Source organism: Ursus maritimus, unplaced genomic scaffold (assembly GCF_017311325.1).
Source record: "Ursus maritimus isolate PB19 unplaced genomic scaffold, ASM1731132v1 scaffold_29, whole genome shotgun sequence".
In the NCBI taxonomy this organism is placed as follows: domain Eukaryota; kingdom Metazoa; phylum Chordata; class Mammalia; order Carnivora; family Ursidae; genus Ursus; species Ursus maritimus.
In genome coordinates, this window is record NW_024425452.1 from 4,671,145 (window position 1) to 4,695,790 (window position 24,646).

Genomic DNA, 24,646 nt, shown 5'->3' on the forward strand with positions numbered 1-24,646 from the left:
GTGTGTGTGTGTGTGTGTGTGTGTGTGTGTGTGTGTGTGTGTGTGTGTACCTGAGTGTCAGCGTGTGGCTGGGCGAGAGTGTGTGTCCGAGAGGGTGTGAGTGGGTGCGTAAGGTAGGAGAGTAATGGATGTAGTGTGGTCTCGCTCTCTCTTTTTTTTGGAGGGCTTACGGCCGCTTGCGGCTGGGGAGGACTCGACCCTGTGCGCGCAGGCGGCGCGGCGGTGCCCGGGGTTAGAGCTCTCCCCTGTGACGGAAAAGATAATTAAAAATCGCACGCGCGGGAGACAGCTCAGTTCCTCGCTGCGCTGCCAGTCCGTCGCGATAAGTGGGTTCTCTCGCAACCCCTCGGCGCCGGGGTCCGGAGGCCAGTAGGCCAGGGTCGAGGAGTAGGTTACGGAGGGGTGTCTTCGCGCGTGATGCCTGATGCCGAATGGGTCACCAGGGTGGCAAGCGGCAGCGGGCAGGTGGAGGAGGCGGGAGGGGCGCGGCGAGGAGGATTACGTTTGTGGGGGGATTTGGGGGCGAGGCGGGAACGTGGAGAGAAAACTGGGAAAAGTTAAGACGCACAAGAGAGGCAGGGAGTAGCGAATGGCGAAGGAGAAGGTAAAAATGAAGCCTCAAAAAGGCAGGACAGAGCAGTGTCCCCCGAGCCCCGTGGTGCCCCCGCGAGGGCGCACGCCTGAGCCCCTCGGCCCCGCACGTCCACTCCAGCGGTTGGGTGCCCCTCTGTCGCCCGCGCCTCTCTTTAAAGGGCAATCCTCGTATCCCAGTCACATTACTACAGCCCTCCACGTTCACTGTGCGCTTGAAATGGGCTCCAGGGTCCCTAACTGGCACCGGGTCACCTCTTCCGCGCCCCCACGCCCTCGAAGGCCGTCCAGGCCCCTTGTGCCGTGTGCCGACTGCGGGAGAGGAAGCCAGGCTTTCAGGCTTTAAAAACCGGCAGGGAGGGTCGTGGCAGGTCGCTACCAGGGTGATAGAGGCATTTGCGCTGAGTGAACAGCAAAAACGCCAGTTAATGGGCACGTGAACTGTTTTAAATAAGATGGGGGGGGTGAATGATGACTCAACTATCTTTATTCCTTAATACTCCGAGGGTGAAGCGTTTTAATTTTTTCATTTATTTTATAAAATCACCTATTATGGTGTCAGCTACCCTATTATGACTCTTTGAAACTTTGGCAACTCTGATTGTTTTTGCAAACACGTTTTCAAGCTTTGAGAGGTTTGAGGGAGTTTGACAGTAAGCAAGGAACGTAGCAGTACACAACAAGGAGGGGAAAGGGCCCTGTGTCCCCTTTTTGGGGGTGCAATAGCCTCAAGCGGATTTCCCGGCTTCTGCGGGCGCCGCACATTGTTTTGTTTTGAAGGTTCCGAGTTTGAGGCTGGTCGGAGACACCCACGTGCTTCTGACTCTCATCAGCGTAATGATCGCCTTAGCCAGAGTCGTGTCTATATAAACCACAAAAACCTAATCATTAGAAATCCCAGCCTCCAAAAACCACATTTTAGGTAAAACTGCCGCTTTTTTTCCGCGCTCCTTCATCCTCTCGACCACAACTTTTGGGGGGATCCAAAGTCGCTTTCTTAACCCACATTGGGAAATAAATACATAAATAAATAGCCAATGAAGCATTTTGGATATTTTATTTTGTATTTTTATTTTTTTCCCCCGGGAGTGGTGGGGAAGAAAGTTAAAACATTAGATTTGGTTTTAGAAGCAGAATAGACTTAATAAAAGATTGAAATTCATGGAAAACTGCTGGGGTTTTTCCCCAGCAAGGTTTTTGCAACTTACTTTAATCATCCAACTGACAGTTTTCCAGTCCTTTAAAAAAAAAAAAAAAAAACGCTCATCCTTGTTCTCTAGGAACAAGTTTGAATATAGAAAAAAAAGTGTCCAGCCACCCACTTGAGTTTCTAAAAACTATTTGACAAGTGTCCCCTCCACCCCATTTTTTTGTGTCATTTAGGACAAAAAAGCACCCAAACCCTGCAAAATCATTTTTTCCCTGGGAGCCGCTCCGGCAGGGGTGGGGGGTGGGGTGGGGGAAGGGTGAAGAGTGCCGAGAAGTCAGCACAGAAGCTCAAGAATTTTCCTTCCTCCTCTCCTGAAGTTACAACGAAAAATAACGACAGTCAGTTCAGCCCGCGGCTCTCTGGCGTCTCAGCTTCAAGCTCGTGCGACCAAGAGGGGGTTCCTTGTCCTGGGTCGGGGGAGAAGCGAGAGGACGCTATCAGGCGAGATTCCCCTTGACCGGGGCCGCCTCTCCGGCTTCGGAAGCTGCGCGCTGCGTCCGGGGCTCCTGCTCTCGGCCGGCGGGCGGCGGCAGCGGCTGCGATTCGCAGGCTCGAGATCCGTTGCCCCGAGATCCGCTGCCCGAGGCTTACCTCCTGGCACCTCGACGCGCGAGGGTCAGGGGAGCTTTGCAAATAGCAGAAGGGATTGGATGCAAGGAGGTGGCCGTGAGAAGGCCAGAAGAGGAGAAAGGAAAGGAAGGAGCGGAGCCGGGGAGCCGGGCTGGCAGCCGCCGCCGGAGGAATCTGAGCGTGCGGCCGGCGCGGGGGGAGCGGAGGCCGCCGCGGAGGAGGCGGCGGCAGCAGCGCGGGAGGGCGGGCGGCGGCGCGGACGCCTGCAGCTGGGTAGCTGCGCGCGCGGCGCGGCGGTGGCGGGCAGCGCGGGGCTATGCCGGCCGCGGGGCTGGACTGCTGAACCCACTCGGATCCATCGCTGGACTCTACCAGGGAGGGGGCGCCAGCGCACCCAGGACGCGGTGCCCCAAGGGACCCCACTCCAAGCTGCAAACTGAAGCCCCCTGCCTCCCCAGGCCACACACATCCCCGCGCCGGTTCTCAGCTGCCACCGCGGGCGTTCCAAAGGCTCCGGCAAGATCTGTGCCTCCCGGGTCTCCCAACCCGCCAACCGGACTGCTCCGCATCGTCATCGCTGGCCCCCGTCAGACTCCTCCCGGCAGTCGGCTTCACCGAACTTGATTTCTCACCTCCTCGGCCCCATCACCTCCATCCCCTTTCCCCCCGTCTCGCCTCCACCCCCCCAATTTCCTCCTCCTCGCCCCTCATTTCCACCCTCCTCCCCCTCCCCCGGCCACTTCGCTAACTTGTGGCTGTTGTGATGCGTATTCCCGTAGATCCGAGCACCAGCCGGCGCTTCAGCCCTCCCTCCAGCAGCCTGCAGCCCGGCAAGATGAGCGACGTGAGCCCGGTGGTGGCTGCGCAACAGCAGCAGCAGCAGCAGCAACAGCAACAGCAACAGCAGCAGCAGCAGCAACAGCAGCAGGAGGCGGCGGCGGCGGCGGCAGCGGCGGCGGCGGCAGCGGCGGCCGCTGTGCCCCGGTTGCGGCCGCCGCACGACAACCGCACCATGGTGGAGATCATCGCTGACCACCCGGCCGAGCTCGTCCGCACCGACAGCCCCAACTTCCTGTGCTCTGTGCTGCCCTCGCACTGGCGCTGCAACAAGACCCTGCCCGTGGCCTTCAAGGTAAGAAGCTGCGGCCGCCCCCCGCCCCCGGCCGGGCGCCGCCGGACCTGCCCGCCGGCTTCTCAATGCCCGCGGGGGCCGGGGCCCCCGACGGCCTCTGAGGCCTCCTACCTTGGTGGCTCTGACCCGAGGACCCACTGGCCCTCTACCGCCGGATCCCTCAGCGGGCTCGGGACGCGGTGACTCCGCGCAGATCCTTCCCTCTCCCACCTGTGCCCGCAGCCACCGCCTCAGCCCCTGACCCCTTTATCCTTTCATTGCCCCTCAAGCCTTTCGGCCAACGTTCTAACCCACTCCTCTTGAGCGGTCTCCCCTCCCCCTAGGAGCCCCTCGGCGCCCACTCTGGGTGCCGCCACCCCGGCTAATTCCACCCCGCCTCCATTCCCCCTGGGGTGAGGAGCCCCGGCCTTCTCCCCCAGCGCTCCCGCGTCCTCTGGACTGGGCAGACCCACCCGCCCTGCAGCGCGGGCTGCCGGAGCCGCCCCTCCCTGGGGTCCCGCGAGCTCCTACCCTCTCCCCTCCCTGGCGGACGCCCCTCCGCCCGGCTTGGCGCCCCCTTCTCTAACCCGCCTGAGCCTCGGCGGCCCCGGCCCCTCCCGGGCTCGGGGGCCAGTGTTCGTGGGGTGCCGGCGCCGGGCGTTAGCGTCCGGGGCGGGGCGCCGGGTGCCGGCTGCGGCGCGTGGGCCGCCTGACCGGTGTCCGAGAGGGTCCCGGGCAAACCTAGGGACTCTGGGAGCGAGTGAGGGGGAGACAGGACGGGGGCGTCTGCTTGGCTCGCAGACCCGCGCCAGTTCCCGTTACCGGGAGGAAGGCGGGGCCGCCAGGGTCGCCGCGCGCCCCGAGGCGGGGGAGCCCCGGAGTCCCGGGCGCTGGACCCTCGAGTGCGGGGAGGTGGCCATTGGAGGGGGCGGAGGCTCGGGCCGCCTCTGGGAGCCGGGACCCAGCTCCCCGCCTCACCCCACCTGGGAGGGATGAGGGAAACCTGTGAAATGCCTTTGGCTCGCCCGCCTTGAAAAGGAGGTGAAAGTTTGCGGATATTTCTCTTATTGGTACTTTTAAAGGACTGGAGTCCCTAAAGGCCCTCCTGCTTCTGAAAGGTCGTGGGAGGCTCCGGCCGGTGGCCTGGGCGCGGAGGAGCGACCCCCGAGGCCTGAGAGCGCTCCCCTCGCACCGCGGCCTCCTCCGCCCTCCGGCCCGGCCCGTTAGTTGGAGGGCGGGTGTCGGCAGCGGGAGCCGCAGGCAGCGGCTCGGCAGGTTGAGGGTGCAGGGTCTGGGGCCTCTCGCAGTAGCCCGATGGGTCTCCATAAGGCGGTCAGGTTTCTCCGGGCGGCCCTCACCAGGGGGAGACTGGGAGCCCCCAGGGCCCGGCAGGCACTGGGTTGATGGGGAAACGGGTTCCCGGGCAGTCCACACTCGCAGGACTGGACGCCGGCGATGGAGGGGGCGGTGAGCCAGACAGGGCCAAGAGCACTCCCGGGAAGACGCTTCCGGCCCTGTCTAGCCTCTGAACTTGTGAAGGTGGGCCTGGGTCCTCTGGGTTCTGGGATTTGTGGAGAGCAGGGTAAGCGAGGCCTGGCGAGGTGGGGGGAGGAGGGAGGAATCGTGCCAGTTCCTCCACGGTGGACCCTGGGGCCAAGCTCCTACAAGCCACTGGCAGTTCCCAGTTGTGGATCACCCCCCACCCCACGCACCAATTCAGATTCCGTATGTGGGTGGGGTGGAAAGAAAGAGGAGTCCAGGTCAATTAGAGCCGGTTATCTAGCTGGGTCTTGTATCAGAACAGAAATCAGAATGAATTGTTCAGGAAAGGGGATGTTGCATTCTGGGGCAGGTTTCATTTTGCAGTTGGTTCAAGAATATGCGTGTGTGTGTGTGTGTGTGTGTGTGTGTGTGTGTGTGTGTGTGTTTTAACCGTCCCATTTCTCCTTTTATAAAATACCACCCATTTTGTAGGTTAACGTTTTCCTCCCTGAAATACGAAAAACTCAGAATGTATGTGATTTATAGAAATTCGCATTTCCACACAAGAGAGATCTTTTGCGACGTTCATCGTCCCCCTGCCCAGAATGTTCTAAGTCGCTTTAAGCGAAAGGTGGAAATTTGTTTCCCCTCTCCCCCCCCAAACCCCCTCAAAACACAAACAAAAAACCTGGATGAAAACAGCAAATATAAATACGTAGGCATTTTGTCTATAAAATGCCACGACAGGCATTCCAAGTCAGGATATATGAAAATAAAAGGGTAGGTGCCTACGTTTTAAAAGATATCATTTAGATGTTTGGTATTCTACATTCTGTTTCTTCTGCTAAACATGTTTAAGGTATAACTGTCTTGAACTATTCTCCTACATTTATGGTGCCGAACTGATTTTGAACCTTTGGTATTTTGGATGGAAGTGGCCTTTTTGTGTAAAGAGAGAATGCAGTGTCGTTTGAGGTATTCTCAGATATTTTGGTTATCTTTAGGTTTTCTCATTACCACCCTTTTAAAATTATTTTGAAAATAAATTGTTTTCTTTGCTATTAATCATCCTTATTGTTAATTACAGAGCAGTTTTACTTTTAACCAGTAAACAAAACCAGAGATTATACCTGGCCATATTAAATTATTTTAATTCGTATTAATCAAAAAATAAATTGAGCCAATTTAAGACTTGATTCGCTGTGTCCTCCCACCCCCATGCCTGTATTTAAGAAAATTCAGACAGATGGTGATAGCTGAGATCCACTCAGTATATAAGTTTTGTCTCTGCTGAAAAAGATGTGTAGAGATTTGGAACATCCAGATTTTGACAATATTTTTTATTGTTTTCATCTGAATGTTAGTAAAAACAATCTCTCTTTACCTTTCTTTTGAGATAAAAGCCTGAGATCAGTAGACTTTCTACACCCTTGTAACATAATCAAATACATATGCAATGAAGAAATAATATGAAGAAGTCTCAGTTTTAGAAGTGATGACCACAATTAGGCTATCATATTCAGACCCATGTACAAAGTAAGTTATAGTGTTGTTGGGTAGAAAATAGATAGGTAAATATATTTAAAAACACAAACACACCGAACTTAATTGTTGAGAAATCTGGGATTCAAATCAATACAGTATTTATTGAGCCCATATTTTATGTCTATGACCCTGAACTCAGCACCGTAGAGCATCAGAAGTGAATTTAATATATGGTGTTTTGATGTGTTAATTTAAAATAATGCTTCAAGATGATATTGACAATGTATTAAGACATCCGTAATGTATTCGTGTTGTTTTTAGATTATGCAAGAATACTTATAATTTGTTTATACTCAGCATGTAAAAATGCAAAAACAACTAGTGTGTTTTAAAATATGCAAAGTTGTTTATTAGTATTATATTTTTAACAAAGTTCTGCAGTTTTGTAATGTTCAGTCCTTCCAGGTGTCAAGGAAATGGAAATAAATATTTTTAACATTTCTTTCAGGTGTATCTCACTGAAAGCTTAAAATAGTTAAGGGATACTATTAGAGGATCCCCATGTCCTTTCTGTCTTAGATAATTCTCGTGACAAAGAAAACAAAAAGCATTTTGCAAATTCAGTTCATTAGTTAATGGTCTGGTAGAAATAGGGAGAGAAATGTCAACCTCGCATCCAGTAGCGCCCTTATAGTTAGGGGTCTGTCAGCATTTCCACCATGAAGCCTGGTGTTCAGGGTTTATAACTCAGTTGCTTTAAATAGCTTCAAGCTGAAACACTATGCAGAAATTTTAAGTCCAGATGTATATTTTAAACTAAAAGTGGTGCACGGCTATTGTGCTGTTTTTAGTTAGAGAACACTGGACTATATGTTTACCAGTATCATATGTTTTTCTGGCAATGTTAAAGAAAGAAAACACATTTTTAGATATATGAACTATTACTCATAGTTAATTCTGTATGTTTGATGATACCTTTCAGTATTTGTCATAAGTAGGGTTTCAAAATGATGGAGCAATTTCTATTTGAAAATATTTTTTTCAACATCACTGGCCATTTTCCTCTTCAAAAACAAGTATGCAACTAATAAATATTTGACATTAGTGAGTTGTATTTTCCTAACGTAGGTAATGACCAGGGTTTATGTTTGTGTCTTTTTGAACGTAATTATATCCAAACAAAGGAAAACAGATTATTAAACCTATTAAAACATTATTAAGTCTCCTATGAATTGTTATACAAAATTATGTAATTCACAATAGATTTCAGGTTGTGTGAGGACAGGTACACTTTTGTGTTACACCTTTAAATGCAACAAAAATTAAAATAAAAAATTTTAGGGCTGAATATATAAATGGTAATTGAAACACATAATTTTAGGTGGAAAATAAATATTTAAAAAATTTTAAGAAAAACTTAAATTTGGAAAAAGACATGGTTATGATATCTTTCATTATATTCTCCCATTTGGCATTGCTGTTTGTCTCCTTTCAAAATTCCAGAACATCCATTGTTAGATGATCTAAACCAGCTTGATACATGGCACATAAATTCCTGGCTTGTATTGAAATAATTTCCATCAAATTATTCTTTGACATATATTTTTAAAATTGTAAAATGGTATTTTATATTGCATTTATTTTTTTCTTTCCAATTCAGTTGGATTTAACTAAATTCGGGGATAAATTCTAAAAATTAACTGTAGCATTTGTGAAACTTCTTAATAGTTTATTTGACGCTATCTTTAATTACCACAGGAATACGATTTTCCCTTTTTGCAGTTGTTCCCTTACATCTTTCTATTCCGAAGAAAGATTTGATCAGTTTATCTTGAAAGAGAATTATATTTCAATTTTGCTGCAAGTACAATGTGCCAAATGATATTGGTCTGTAAGAGTAATTGATTGGTTAAAATTAGACTTCTGTCCATGGACATGTCAAAGGCAATTTTAATTTCCACACAATAAGACCACAAAAACAATTTTAAGGGTCTGAGCTAATTTGGTAGTGCTGCTCTTTTAGAGTAATTCACAGATTTAGTCATAAGGAGTCCCATACCAAATTTCAGTAGTTTCTAGGGTTAAGTATCCTTTTACTTTATTCTGTACAAGCTATGTATCATGTGATTTAAATGCTAGCTCCAGTGAGGTGTGCTAAATAAAGAAACTTCTCTCTCTGCGCTGAAATGTTAGGACACAACATTACTTCCCTCTTCTCCCTGAAGTTTCTTGAATTGGTAGAGTTTATATTTTAAAAACACCTAGAAATGTAATTGTTAAGGTTTCATCACAAACTATTCTTTGCGGAACGGAACTTTCGTGTTGGGTAGTATGGAAACATCTTTCAATGCTAGCTTACTCCTAACTAGTTAAAAGAACGATTTTTGACTGCTTTCTGCCCCTTAAAATGTTTTCCATTGCTTGGGTTTGGTACAGATGAAATGTGTAAAAAGTTCTTGATTCTTTTGGTTTTCTTTTAGATAAACACAGTTGAGAATCTCCAAGGGAAACTTTTTAGCTTCAGAGATCTTTTTTTTTTAGACCCTCTGACATATAATTATACTTCTGATTGATATAAAGTCAAATACAGTACTCCCTCCCTCTTTTCTTTTCCTCAGAAAAACATTAGGCATCTGATCTGGTGGAGTGAACAGTAGAAAAAACCCAGTATATTTAGCCATTAAAATAGAGTTCAGCCATAACAGGAAAAGTTGTCACCACATTCTGTGAGCATTTCATTTTTAGGCCAAGTTCTAAGCCTCCTAGAAGCCTCACACAATTTGTGATTACCTATTTGTTTTGTTATTAAGTGTAATAGTAAAGCATACCAATATTTAACATGGTCATTACTCTGCTGCTTAAGCAAAGAAAAGTGGATTTGTGTATTGCACTCTTAGGGATCTTTTCTTTCATATTTTCCCATATTGAATCAATTTTCCTTTTCTTCTAACTAAAAAAAAGTCCATTATGTTAAAAATATGCAGTAAAATAATAATGTCCCAGAGCTCTTGAAAATCTTTATATTGGGGCAGATTTCTTTATTTTTTTTTTAAATGTAGCCAGACAGAAGTGAAACCCATCAGCAGTCATTCTTTATCTCTCAACAACACCAAAAAACATCTCAAGACATGAACTAAAGAATTACATGTCCAGTTGTACCCTTTCAGGATGCTTGTAAGTTAAAGCCCATGTTTAGCACACAGCGGACTTGGAACCGAAGTTAGGCTCCTCATCTTACAAAAAGTACATCATTGTAATTACACTCTACTTATACAGTATCTTCTACATTACACAGACTTAAAAAAATTATTTCCAACTTACAGTGGAAAACTGTGGTTCCTGGAGATGAAGTTAATTTGTGTGACATCATAGCAGATGTAAAAGAGAGGTGGGAAAAAAGAGGGGCCTCTTGATTTTTGGTACATTCGTTTTCTTCTGAGCAGTACAAACTTCTCTGCCTTCATTAATATGCTTACTGGTTCCATCTTTACTTTGACATCAAAAGCCACACAGCAGGTGCTAAAACACAATATGCTGAGTGTAAAAAAAAAAATCAGACTTTCAGATGCATACTGGCCAAACACCGTCAATTATTTCAATGTTTTCAAATGTTCACCTTTTTAGCCTTGTGAATTTGAAAAATTGAAAAGCATATTGTCTCCAGTAGGAGTACCACATGACCTCTATTCAGTAGCCCCTCGAGGCACTAGATCAAGCATGCTGGGAGGAAATCGTGTTCTCCAGGGGTTTGCCCTCGACCTGGGAGACTTCTCAGATTGAATAGAGTCATCAGGAGAAGAGTCGGCTAGTCCCTCTTCTCTGGGACAGAAAAAGTTGTCAGAAACCTAGTTTGATGCAAGAGCATGTTGCTGTTACAGAGGGATGCTGACTCAGCCTTTAACTAGTTCTCTCTCTTGGAGTTTTAACTGGTGGCCTCACAGACTATTGGCTGTGGGAGGCGGTGCTCTTTATGGAGCTCTGTCATCAATTTATTTAAAAAGTATTTATCAAACACTTACTATGTGCTAGGTACTGTTTGGGCGCTAAGCGTCTGGTGGTGACCAAGACCAGTGAAGGCCCTTCCCTCATGTAGTTTCCGATCGAATGTAATCTAGTAGTCTCCTAGGAGGGAGTCTTGTAACTTTGGGCTAGTGTATCAAAAGGAGTAGATAGATCACTCATATATGTACGTGGAAATGAGGATCATTTGAGTACAGCAGGGTGCTGGGGAAGTGGGGTCTACAAGGAAGGCTATAGGGTTTTAAGCTGAAGAACAAAGTGCTGGAGCAGACATGGCATTGAGAAGCAGCCTAAGAGAAAAGCAAGGGCAAACGTGTGTGTGTGTGTGTGTGTGTGTGTGTGTGTGTGTGTGTGTGTACCATGACCAGTTTTTTGTGTGGTCGGTGGTTTGCCTGCCTGGAGCAGAGGGTATGTGGTAGAGGAGGGCTGAGGCGGGGGTCATGAGTGGGGAAAACTCAGCCCTCAAGCATAGTTACAGTGTCTGTTTTTTTTTTGTTTTTTTTTTTTTTAAAGATTTTATTTATTTATTCGACAGAGATAGAGACAGCCAGCGAGAGAGGGAACACAAGCAGGGGGAGTGGGAGAGGAAGAAGCAGGCTCATAGCGGAGGAGCCTGATGTGGGGCTCGATCCCGGATCGCCAGGATCACGCCCTGAGCCGAAGGCAGACGCCCAACCGCTGTGCCACCCAGGCGCCCCTACAGTGTCTGTTTTATCACACTATAAAAACTTGCTTTAATGAGAGTATGTACAAATTGTATTGGGCGCCTGGAATCAAATGCTTAGATTTGCCTGTGGAAATCTCGACCAAAGAGGGAGCAGCACTAGGCTTAGAAGAAGAAGGATCAGTAGGATATTTGCCAGACAGGCACGTGCACGTGGGCGTTAATATCAGGGAGCGGTGGGCTACTCTAGCTGGAACCATAGCTTAGTCATCACAAGGGCATCTGGAAGCAGAATGAGGAAGAGATGGAAAAAATCTGAATATAGGATGCTGGAAGTTAGTAGAGAAAAAGGATATTATCAAGGGACAGGGTCTTGGTAATGGATCGAGAATAGCGTATCTATGTGACAGGGCAGCCTCTGCACCAGCATTCCCTTCGCAGCCTTCTTGTTAAACAGGCACGCATTTGCAGGTCAGCTGACCTCAGTTAAAAGTGTGATCCCTAGCCTTGGAGCGGTGAAAATATTTGTGGACCTCAGAGACTGATTACCTGGATCCTTACTTTACCTGGATCCTTACTTGACTGAGTTAACTGCTGCAGGTTAGCTGTCGGAAAATTAAGGAGGCAACTGTCATTTCAAAATGGCAGATGGGGCATAAAGTTTGGCCAAGGGCATATTTTTTTGTCTCTGCCACTCATTTGTCGGTGACCATTTGCAGCCTGTTATATGCCTTTGTTCTGCACCTAGACTTAAAGCTTCCTGATGGCTTTGTCTGTATCCCACCGCAGAGCAGAGCGGGCATTCAGTAATTACTGGCAGTGTGATTAAAAGCTGACTATGTAGCCCAAAGGAAGGAGATGAAATGTAGTGCTGGATACCACCCCATATTTAAGCTTCCATATCATCAGGAACTCTGAGATTTCACCTCAATGTCTTCTCCCATAGAACGGACCAGACTTTCTTTTTTCAGCCTGTGATCTGGTTGAGACCACACCTCAGGGGCTCTCCAGGCTGCAGACAGGCGGTGCCTTAATACGTACGATGCAATCTGCAGATGGGGCATCAGCCTTCCTTCTGCGGCCTAATTCCTATGGACAACCTAACATGGGGATTTAATAAAAATGTACATGTATTCTGCGAAGAGTCCAGCAACAAATGAAAGCAACTTTTGCCTGCCTTTGAAATGGGTGGACCCTGAAACACTGGTCTGTTTGAAGTGGCATCCTGACCCACATGCAGATGCTTCGTTCCTATCTGCCATGACTGGACTAGAGCACTAAATCCTGATAAGACACATCATTTGCAATGGGAATATATTTTCAAGTTTTTAAGCTTTTCTGATGTGCCATTATTGCTGCTGTGTTTCCTGTTTTATGTAGGTGGTAGCCCTCGGAGAGGTACCAGATGGGACTGTGGTTACTGTCATGGCGGGTAACGATGAAAATTATTCTGCTGAGCTCCGAAATGCCTCTGCTGTTATGAAAAACCAAGTAGCAAGGTTCAACGATTTGAGATTTGTGGGCCGGAGTGGAAGAGGTAGGTCTCTGGTTTTTAATATTGATAGTGGAATAAACACATCAGGATCTCCTGATGAAATGTAGACTAGTCTGTATACAAATCAGCACCTTCTTCCACCGAACAGAATTGCTGAAGGTTTTATTTAAATATGTCCAGATGAAGTTGAGTGTTCTTCTGAGCGCTCAGGCCTTTTTCATTTGTTTTATGATATTGAAAATTCAAACAGTGTTTTCAGGAGAACTAGTCCCTAATTTCACTGGGTGTGAGCACATAAGGTGGAGAGAACAGTTGGAGGCTCAAGCTCTGAATTATGAGGAGCCAAATAACTGAGTAAATTGAGTGGCAACGGGGAAAGAAAAAGGAATGCATTGGATCAATTTCCTGATAATATCAATTTTGCTCTAAGTTGTAGCAAGGACAGCTAGTGTAACACTCTTCACTTAGCACATAGGTTACCTCTGTATGATTTAACTTAACTCTTGTAATAAGAATCTGTTTTAAAAAAATCATGGTTTTTTACAGAAGGCTTCTCATTTGAATCAGTGAATGATGTGTTACCTATGTTAGAATGACTGTATAGAGTGGTCTAGACAGATGATTGATTAAGACTCTAAATAATTCCCACATTATTTGAGGGTCTCCCACATCTGCATCCATATTCAAATATTGGGAGTCCTTAAAAAGATCATAAAATAGAAAATAATTTCTTTTAGAATTTTCATAGCTGTTTCATAAAGGGGATTAATGTTTTTAAAATAAGAGTCTCTAAGGAAACCGATATTTTGGCTTTTATTTACTTTCCTGTGGAGAGACTTTTAATGGTCCTTCACGAGAAGTATTATGCTCATTTATGCACTTATTGAATCTAATATTTCCATTTTAAGTGTCTCGATAAGAAGAGAGAAAATAGAGCACTTTAGGACGGAGGTGAAATAAATTAGAATGACCTATGGAACGACTTCCACCCAGGTTCGAATTAGGAAATGAGAAGCATCAATTTTTAAACCATGTCCGATAATTGCTCTTTAGTTTGGATCAGATGTCATATTATTACCATTGTAAAAACTTGATAAGGGAAATTCAAGCAAGGCTGTTTCCGATGAGTAGTTTTAGTTTACTTTCTAGGAACAGGGCCAAGAAGCTGTACTTTTTAACTTAAAAAAAAAAAATGATGCATGCTAATGAGACACTGTCACTGAAAGGTTGTTTGAAATAAGATGAGGCTCGGAGCCTCTGGTAGACTCAAAACTAAAGGGTTATCTCTGCATCAGATTTAGTTTACTTTCATTAAAAGGAAAAAAGACACATCCTATCTCACTGTTGACTGATTAGGTGTGAACTGTGTGCATTCTTTTTTTTCTCCTTTTTTTTTTTTCTATTACTGGTGCAGGTCTACAGTACAATTAAAGTTTCCCTTTTTTTTAGTAGGAATCAAGAAACATTTGAACATGATGATTTATTTACCTGCATGCTCTGAATTGCATCTTTCTTCTTATGTAACATTATTTGGTTTTGAATTAGGGTAATGAACTTCAGTATTTAGAAGGCTGGACACAATACCTTACAGAGTCAAGCTAGTGTTACCTTGCTTCTGTATTATACAGATGCTGCATAACTTTTCTCTGATCAATTTGAGTAGAAACTATGGCAAAGTGATAGTGTACTTTGTAAACCCTCAACATATTTATTTAAGAAACTTCAAAGAGAAACAAAGGGTGTGCACTGTTTTACTATATTGGCTTTCTGAGTTTTGGCTGGTTTCCCAAATAGCAATTTTTATATTTAAAAAAAAAAAAAGACAGACTTAACTGCTTGCAGACTTTTCACGCATGGAAGATGAAGAAAGCTTCTTTTGATGAAGTGTAATTATGTCCAAACAGAGCTGACCCCCTCCCCCTATATTTCTTATGATCTTAACTGAAGAAAGTAGGATTTTTCCTTTGAAGCAGCCGGGACTTGGTGGAGGATCTGAAATGCTACAGTCTGCTGCCAGAGGCAGGATGGAGAAATTGGTCCAGACTTGTCTTCGAGACTTAGATTGGGGGCGGGGGGAGCGGGTGGAGAGAGAAAGAAAAATTGATTTATCACTAATAATAGATTTTTATATCATGACATTAACGTTATATGAAAGGAAACAGTAATATTAAACTGAAATGAAGAGGACAAAAGGACAGAGAACACTGATAAGAGATACCATTCTTTGGAAAAAAAAAAAAAAGGGCGGTCAGTTTTTCAGTGGCAGGAAACCCTTTAACCTGCCTGGGTACCTGACCTGCTTTCTAAAGAAAAAAAACTCCTTCCAGCTTCCTGTCTGATTTTGACACTTCAACATTTCTCTTAAGTTCTGAAGTCTGGATTATCATGTCGCTAGCATTGTATTTTTTTTTTTCCTCCAGCTATTTACAATTTTCTATTTTGAGGAGCATGAAAAAATAAAGAATACCAAGTTTCTCAAATGTTAACACTTTTTCTTTTCAGGGGTAGAAAGATAAATTCTCAGAAATTGAAAAACAGTTTTAGATGCATAAAGGAGTCACTTCACTACTTACTTTGTCATTATGGGTTATCTGATGACTTTTGAAAGTGCTTTGAATGAAACGTAGAGCATCTGTGAAACTGGCCTCAAGTTAGGAGTGGCTTACCTTTTTCAGTTTTTTCCCCCCCTTTTTTCTCCTTTGTATTTTAAACAGAAGTATTTGTTTGCTATTTCAACAGACATACTTGGTCCTTGAGTTTTCTTGCTGTGCTTCCTCACTTTTACATCAAGCATGCTGCTTGTATTCTACAAGCAGTTTTAAGCACCTACAGTATACAGAGCATGGGTCCTGTATCGATCTAAGATACAATCCTTGCTCGCAGTCTTACCCTACCGACTGTTCCTGATGGCCTCTCCAGCTAGGTGAGAATCGTCTTTCAATGACAGTTCCTATATTTACCTCAGAGAATATATGACTCGAGGACATATTTTGGAACTAGTTCCTAGATGAAGCCAAGGATGATATAATTAGTTGTCTAATGAGCGCTCCCTCAGTAGGAGCCTGCATTTTTATCACTTACGGAAAGTAATAAACAATGGAATTTAGAAAAAGTTTTTTTTTTTTTTTAATTAAAAAAAAATTTAAGTGAATCATGAGTACTCACAGAAACATTTAACTTAGGAGATGTATTATTATTTATGAGGTGAAAAACCAATTACTTAGTTGGGTGGTAGTTTCTAGAAGTTTCTAGAACATGATGTTCATGTTCCTTCTGAAGGGGCAGTAAGAGGTAAAGCGAACCTCCTTAATTTTTAGGTTAGTCGTCGAAGTACATCTGGATCATCAGGATTTGATTTTAGAAGATTGTAGTCATACTTAAGTACTAGTTTCCTCTCCCCCAAACTTACCTCTTTTAAAAAGAAATTTTTACTGGTTCTGCTTTGAACATTTAGGTGCTTTATACTTATAGGGTCAATTTATACTGGCTTCAGTTCTTACACAGTGAGTGTGAATTGGGGAGAAGCATCGATGACTTTTAGTATCGGAAGGACGATGGGAAGGTCTTAAACGGAAGTATTCTCAGAACCGGGTTAGATAAGTTCGTGAGTCTAAATAACCTGAGTCTCCATAACGCTAGCAGGTATTTAGACTCAGTAGGACAAGTGAGACACACACAACCTTGCTGTATTAAGATCGTGCCACAGATGACAGCTGCCTCGCAAGAGCCACCCTTGGAGAAGCGCAGTCCTGGCTCACAGACCACGGATCTGACCCAGAGTGGCATTTTGTATGGTTTCATCTCATTTAACTTTCAATCTAGGGGTTCAGCCCATTCACTCCCCCAGATCTCTACATTGTTTTGAGGTCTCAGTCTAGATCCAGTGGCTTCCTATTCAGCTTTCTAATCTGGATTCTCTACCCTTGGAGTTTTCTGTAACTAGTTCAGACTGCCAGCTGCCTTTTTCTCCCAGTTAGCCCTCATGTTTATAATAAATCCTCTGGTTCTTTTTTTTTTTTTTAAAGATTTTATTTATTTGAGAGAGAGAGACAGCCAGCAAGAGAGGGAACACAAGCAGGGGGAGTGGGAGAGGAAGAAGCAGGCTCCCAGCGGAAGAGCCTGACGTGGGACTCGATCCCAGAACTCCAGGATCACGCCCTGAGCCGAAGGCAGACGCTCAACGACTGAGCCACCCAGGCGCCCCATAAATCCTCTGGTTCTAACCAGACAATTGCATTTCTTTAAACCCGTGTAACATTCAGTCTATCATGGATGAAACAGGATCTATCGGTGACACTTTAAGAATAGATGCTTTCATCATCCTGGCCGAGGTACTACATGAGTGGATTTGTATTGATTATTTCTTGGTCTTAACAGAGCTGATTGGGATACGTGTAAAAATAAATGATCTATTAATTTTTTAAAATGTTCTCTGACAAAGTTGAAAAGAAGAGCACTCATTTTAAGGCCTGGAAGACCCGGGTTCAGACCCTGATTTTTCCTCTTATTAGTTGTGTGGTTGAATTACTAAGCCTCTCTGGGCTTCCGTTTCCTCATTTGTGAACTGCAGGTGATGAACGTAACTGGAGAGGATTAGATGAGATAATGCATATGAAGGGGCTGGCAGTTAGTCGTTTTCTAATCAATGCTTATCTTTCCCTGTCTGCTCCCCTCCCCCACTCTGTCTTGTCTTTTTTCTTTCTCTTTTCTTTTCTTTTCTTTTCTTTCTTTCTTTCTTTCCTTCCTTTTTTTTTTTTTTTAAAATATTGGCCGTGCAAAAGTATAGCCAAAGAGACTTAAAACTATATACACTGAGTAACAAATGATGTGTGTCTTAAACATATTTTTGGAACTTACATGGTCGGGGTTGAAAAGAAAACCCATTCACTAGATTTGACAGCCAAAGACCTGTTCTACATTAGGCCTGGTGTACCACCTGTTCCATATTAAGCTTTGAAAAGATTGCATTAAACTCTGCATTGCTACATATTGTTTAAGATTTGCTTTTTGATTTAATACCCTCAAGCTTTCGGTAAAGGGAAAAAAAACAGTCTCTGACCGAAAAAACAAAGCAAAACAAAACGAGCTGTTTCAAGGTCTGGTACAGGAGCAGGCCAAGTGCACACTCTGGCCCGAGATTGCCGCGAAGGTTTTATTGAGTCACTGTTTCACGCCCACCTTTTCCTGTCTTGTAACAGTTTGCAGTTTTGACTATCTGACATGACTAACCGTCGCAAATCTAACTGATTAAAACTGTCAGTGAGTCTGTGTAACAGAGTCTGGGATCTTCTGGAGAAAGCAGACATCCGAGTCCGCTCCCAGACTTCTCCCCCACCTCTTCTTTCCCCCACCTCTGTTCATCACCTTGAGCTCAAAACATCAGATGCCTCCTTTCAATGAAGTGCACCCTCGGCTGAAAGCACAAATTCATTTAGCCAAGAAGAAGTCCCTGCCAGGGAGTCAGTTCAGGATTTAAGAGCAGGGATGTATGTTAGGGAAGGGGTGAGCGGGGAGGAGAAAAACTTTGTTCCAGTAATGATGAAATCATCATACCACAGGCACATTAAGGCAGGACAGGAGACACCGGCTCCTGTTAAAATGATTCCCATAAGAACCTTCCTCTTTCATCTTCTTATTGTAGTGCAGTTAAGCAAATGAAATGCTAAAGCCATGTGAAGTAAATAACATCATCAACAGTGATTTACTATTGTTCTCTCATGGGGTCATGACCTAATCCTAAATAAAGACTTCTAAACTTGTCTCTGTTTGGATGTGTTCCTGATGTTGGAGAGGACTGGAAGGAAGAGAACGCTCCGCAAGTGGACCAGAGTTTTTGTTTTCATTACCACGGTTGCTACTGAGCAGCGGTGTTGGGGAGTTGAAACCCTCTTGCGTAGCCCCCCAGTGAAGACGCTCTGTACACTCAATGAGTTTAATCACTCCCTAAAGCGGCCATCGGAGGCTTTCTCATGGAGAATAAGGAGCCTCGTCTCTTGTCTTTGGTTCAGTACCTCCTCAGAGATGCTCGAGTGCCTTCGGGACGTGTGTGCTGCTCTGTTACCCCAGTGCTGTCTTTTTATATTCACTGTGGATTTTCCCCTTTTACATCTGCAGGCAAGAGTTTCACCTTGACCATAACTGTCTTCACAAATCCTCCCCAAGTAGCCACCTATCACAGAGCTATTAAAGTTACCGTGGACGGACCCCGGGAACCCAGAAGTAAGTACTTGCCTTCCTATTGGACACGGTAACAGGGTGTGTGGAGACCCTATGAGGAATGTGTCCCAGAGCCGTTAAAGCTACTTTCACGTGAACGGTTTCCTTGCCACGTTTGCTATCTGCATGGATTCTGACGAGGGACAGTTAGCAGAACTTCCCAGTTAGTAGAAGATCAAATCACACTTGTAGCTTTGCCACAAAATCGCTAAGGCCTCCCTAACTTGGGGGACACGAGTGGATGATTATCGAGGCATTCTTCTCACCCGCTGTACACAATAGACAGGGCCCAACAGACCCCTGAGAGCTGAGGAGGAAAACAACAGACTGCAGAATCCCGAGCTTAGTCAAAAAGCATTTGTGTGTGTTTCCCATGGTCTAAGAATGTGTTTTAACTTTTTAGCTCGCCCACTCAATTCCCTTTATAAAGAGCACACTGCTTAATTACAAAGAATTTATTTGCAAATGATAACTTGCTTGATTGTTACAACACTGTTGTTTGGTCATGTTCTGGTAATTGTTATAGATAGTTTCTTTTAACAGATAGAGTCAAACCAGGTCTAAATCCGCCTTTGTGTGTTTGTCTGTCCGGACATCCAGAAGGTTGATCGGGCATTCGGTTAAGGGAGTACACAGAATCCGTTTGGGCCAATATGCATTTTTCTCCTAAATCTAAATTGAGACAGGTTTTTTTTCCCCACCCCCACGCCCAAAACCGATTTGATCAAACCTGGTACAGCAGCATTTAACTGCATTTAGGGATTAAAGATTATTTGATATACACGACATGAAAATTTCTGTGCCAGTGGAAACGCATTGAACTCTGCCTTTGATGAGTGAATACATCGGAGTCCCAGCCATTGGGTTTAGAGAGTTTAATTTCGTTTGTGGTGGAGGTACAGCTGGCAGAAACATTTGTTATATAATGATACACCTGCCTGGACGGTGAGAGTGACCTGTCTTCTCTTCCCCTAAAACTGAGACAAAAGGACTGGTCAAGTTTTCTGCTCCCCAAGTAGCATGTCTGTTAGCGGCGGGAACGTAGGTTGCCTTCGGTTCCTCTTGCTGCTGTCTCTTCACCAAGGCTCACTGCTCGTCTGAACTAGGGAGGTTTCCTGCCTCAAAAGCCAGTCTTTGAAGTTTTTCTTTTCTCCTCCTTTCATGTGTATGGCTTCTTCTAGGTTCACAACGTTGGGTCAGTGCTATCTCCGTTCAGGTTGAGAATATTCTGTTAGGCAGTTGCCACACACGTGTCTCTGGTCGCCCCGAGTCTCTGGTCATAAGAGCCAGTGGTTGTGCAGTGCAGGTGACTAGAAGAGAGCAGGGATGTCTGTCTGGTTTGGGGCTTTGGCTGACGTTCCTGGACTGCCATGAATCGGGGAAGATGCCTTGTGATGGAAGCCACGTGTTATCTAATTAGCCCTTGAGTTCCTGAAAAGGCAGGGACATTCATTTCAGTCATGTGTAAAGCAGGACAGTAGTCTTTTAACATTTAGCAGTACTAATACTTATCTTTTAAAGATGTTTCCTGCTGATCTCAGCAGCTTTTCTCACTTCTTGGAAAAATCATTAGTGAGTGTGTGTGTGTGTGTGTGTGTGTATCTGTGTGTCTCTGTTTGTGTATGTGTCCACACACTCAAGAGTTGATGTTCAAAAGTTGAGGGTTGGGAGAGGAAACAGGGAAGGGTGGGTGGGTGCTGCCCTGTTCTGAAAGGGGTGACAGAAGGGGAGGAAACGGGGTAGCTTTCCAAAAGTCACTTCTCTCTCTGGTGAGAATACTGCTACCTCATTCCCAAGGGGTTGTTGACAGAATTGATTAGTCGATAGGCTTGCTGCCCTGTAAAGGCAGAGAAGTGCCCTGAAAACAAGGAGGGGTCAGGGTAGAGGGGTAGATGGTGTATGTGTGACCTGAGTTCAGGCTCTGGGTGCCAAGGGTGGGAGGGGGAACAGATAGAGATCTTGAGGCAGACCACTGAGTAACATTTTTCATGGACCAAAAATGTGTGTGACAATGCGATATCATTTCTCTGACATCCTGAGGTGGCGTGCCAAACTCAGTATCTGGATACAGGATGGGTACGGTATCAGTAACATCTTAATCCTATAACCTTGAGTCTCTATACTGGATTCTTTCCTTCTGTTCTGCTCTTGACCATCCTGGACATTGAGTGCATAGTACTCTTCCCAGTATTGTTCTTTAAATTTTCACATCCCAGGTGTGAAAAATGCCCAGGATTTTCCATTTTCTTCAACTATAATAGGATTTTGATTGAGTAGTGCATATATAATGTTAAATGGAGAATCCTCCAGAATGTGGGTTGGCAAACTTTTTCTATGAAATGCCAAATAGTAAATAATTTCAGCTTTGTGGGCCATATCTTCCCTGTCCCAAGGACTCAACTCTGGCAATGTAGCTCCAAAGCAGCCTCCGCCAATACATACATGGATGGTTGTGGCTGTGTTTCAATAAATCTTTATTTACAAACACAGGTGGTGAATCTGATCTGGCATGCAAGTTGCAGTTTGCCAACCCCTGCTCTAGATTTCAAAGCGGCTTATGTTATTAACCCTTAACAGAGTAGGGCTTTAGAAAAAAGGCTTTCCTGATGGGAGAGAAAAAGACAATGCAATTGTTTTAGCCTTCTTCCCAGCAAAATTATAATTCTTCAAGTAGTGGTTGTCATAGAAATAGTATCCATCTGTTTATTATTGTAATGGTTTGATGGAGTTGAGGATTTTACACCATTGATTCCCGTAAATGGAATTTCACCCCTTCCTCCAGAGATCAGAATATATATTGCAAAGGCTACTTTTGGTAGATTAGCTATTTGGACAAGGACAAGTTCTGGGTTAACTGGTTGGGTCTTGATTCAGCCCGGCATGGTGGCTAAGGGTGTGGGCTTTGGTGTCAGGCTGTCTGGATTGAAACCCAGCTCCACCACTGACTAGTTAGCTGTATGGTGGTAGGCCAGTCACCTGCCTCTCGTTTGCCTCAACTCCCTCATCTGTTAGAGTGAGAATAACAATGGTATCTTCCTCATCAGTTGCCGCAAAGATGTTAAACGATGTCATGTACATAAACCGTGTAACGCAGCGACTGTCATGTAGTGGGTGCTCATTAAGTGTGAGTTGTTACTGCATAAATTCCCTTCAGTGTCAGGAGTTTGCTGTACAGTTGTGCTCACAGTACCCTTCCAGGAAATAGATACCATCTAGACTCGGCTCCCTCGTGTATTTTTTTTTTTCCCTTGCAGATGGTTTTACTAATTTCTGCTCATTAGCAAATGACACTAATAAGTGTTATAAACTGTGCCTTGAGCAGGTAGTCATGCTGCCCGGGGACAGCTGTGCAGAGGTGATGAGAAACATAATTTGTTTGCAGCGAAGAAAAGTCCGAAAGAGGATGCTCGGGTGCTCGTGCCCCCCTCCGAGGCCCTGCTTATCAGCACATCTGCCAAGACTTGCTTTTCACTCAAAAATCAGAGAGGTTTCATCCTTCTGTGCTCTCTGTCTCTGGCAGCTGAACCGGTGCTGTCACATCACAAACCACTTCTCTTCTTAATATACGCATCTGGCGTTGGCAGTTGGACGAACTTCATAAGAGCACATGATCACTACTCATTACAAGATTAAAAAGTACCCCATGGCATCATTGATGTTTTTTAACTTTGATCTTTTGCAGTTGTGATTCATCTCAGTTATAAAACTTCCCTTTAAAGGAACATAGCCGATGACTTATTAGAACCTTCATCTTAAGTAGCGTAAACATGAAAACGGTGCACATCTTTACAAAATGCCATTTGTTTTCTTTGCCAGCTTATCATTTTAAGACATGACATCATACTTAAGATCCCAAATTTGTAAGTCTGGTGTTTAGGCAAGGCGTTTTGACCTTCCGTTGGCAAGTGAGCTCTGCAGAGCAACTCCCGTCTGTCCGCCAGGAGGAGAAGGCGGTGGGGCAGCCGCAGGAACAGTAATGCGTTTGGATGCCTAACTCTTTCAAACATCAGTTTCTATTAGGATCCTTTGTTCCGTGTCTGCCCTTGGTTCCAACTTGCAGTCCGATTTGAAGAATGTCTACAGGAAGGTGAAAGCTTGGTTAGCAATGTTGGAGTCGTGGTTCTGAGCTAGGGAAGGAGAGGGCTGATGGAAAAGGTCTTATTGGCTGTGCAGAGGATGGAAAAAATAAATCGCCTTACAGCGGCAGGATCCTCTTCATTCTCTTGCTGTTTTTTCAGTTATCGATTGCTAAATAACACACCATCCCAAAACATAATGGCTTCAAACAACAACCAGTTTATTATTCCTCAGGATTTTGGTGGGCTGCCCTGGATGGGGGTCTTTCATGTGGCCGCAGGAAGATGGTGGCTGGTGCTGGAACATCCATGATGGGTGCATTCTTATGTCTGCTGCCTTGGTGGGATGGCCAGAAGGTTGGGCTTGGCTGGAATGATGGGACAGCCTTTCTCCCTCTCCCTGTGGTCCTGGAGCCTTTCCCCCTCCACATGGCCTCTCCATGCGGTCTCTCCAGCACAGTGTGACTTCTTGCATGGCAGGTCAAGGCTCCCAGAGGTGCAAGAATGGGAGCTTTTAGGCCTTCTTAAGGCTTCTTAAGGCTCAAAACTGCCATGGAGTTACTTCCCGCATATACTGTTGGTTAAAGCAAGATACAGTTGCAGCCTAGATCGAAGGGGAGAAACCCATAAAGACATGAGTGATGGGGACAGTGGTTCATTGACTCACCAATACCATCAACTTCCATAAGTGCTTAGATGGCAAATGTCATTGTTGTCACAGGACACAATGATATTTTTGAGGTATCCTCTTCTGAAAGGTCTCTCGACTTTCTAATCTGGAGGACATTTACAGTTCTGCAAAGTTTTCTGTCCAAAGTTTACAGGATGCGTGCAACACTCAAGGAGGGCAGGAAAAACGAGGCCAGGGTTCAGGCTTGGCCACAGGACTGTGATGCCTCATTATCAAGGGAGGAGGTAGTTCAGGTCCTGTCAGCTTCTTACCAGAGTTTTAAGGAGAGAGCTGAGTCTCCATCAGTGCCCTCTAGTTATACTAATTCACAATCACAGAGGCCTTCTTCCCTGCAAAGATACATTCAAGAACCCAAACATCAAAATCACAAGGGCTTCACCCTACTTTCCCACCCACCCCAATTTCTTTAAAAAAAAAAATGTTCTGCAAGGTGACTCCAAGTTTTAATTATAGGAGCTTCCTTCCGAATGCAGGTATTTGGTAATTATCAGATGAATTACGGGTGCTTGGTATTAGCAGGTCAAGTCAAGGTACGCCGGATCAATACTCGTACAAGAGAAGAACATCTGATGCTTGAACATAAAGAGGCTATTAGCCTTGCCTGGCAACATGGCAAGTCTGTAGCAGAAGAGTTTTATGAAGCCTCAAATGGACAAGCCTGGAAGTTTCATAGTTTATGTCGCCCAGCTTTGGAAGTTCTCACTTGCCAGCACACCTGTGAACCTGCTCACCTAACACACGAGTGGGCGCCCAAGAGTTTTTGTGTGTTGTGCCCTAGGGAAGTAAATCATAGCTTCTCTTTAAGGAGAGACCAAAGCTGTCATCTGTGTACCTAACTGCTGGGACACTGCTGTTCACTGTTGGCCAGCTAGCTACCTGTCCTGACCCAGTGGGAGAAGGAAGAAGCTTGGCCTCTTCTTTCCTGTTGACCGATCTCCTTTCTTGCAACACTGCCCTGCTTGGCTGCATTTTTTAATAAAAAAAATTTATTTATTTATTTATTTGAGAGATAGGGAGAGAGAGAGAGAGGAGCAC

The 24,646-nt window shown here is 45.0% G+C and overlaps 1 protein-coding gene across 6 annotated transcripts in view; it reads left to right on the forward strand.

Moving 5' to 3' along the window:
- Window positions 1–2,663: 2,663 nt before the first annotated feature.
- The window catches only part of RUNX2 (RUNX family transcription factor 2), a 180,872-nt gene continuing 158,889 nt past the window's right edge, over window positions 2,664–24,646 (forward strand). Inside the window, exons 1-3 of one of the 6 annotated variants that reach the window (XM_040643546.1) lie at window positions 2,664–3,503; window positions 12,514–12,670; window positions 18,743–18,847. In XM_040643546.1, the coding sequence (XP_040499480.1) occupies window positions 3,135–3,503; window positions 12,514–12,670; window positions 18,743–18,847 (631 nt within the window). In that variant the 5' untranslated portion in view covers window positions 2,664–3,134. The remainder of the gene's footprint in view (window positions 3,504–12,513; window positions 12,671–18,742; window positions 18,848–24,646) is intronic. The other 5 variants (XM_040643544.1, XM_040643545.1, XM_040643547.1 and 2 more) reach the window with 5 other exon arrangements.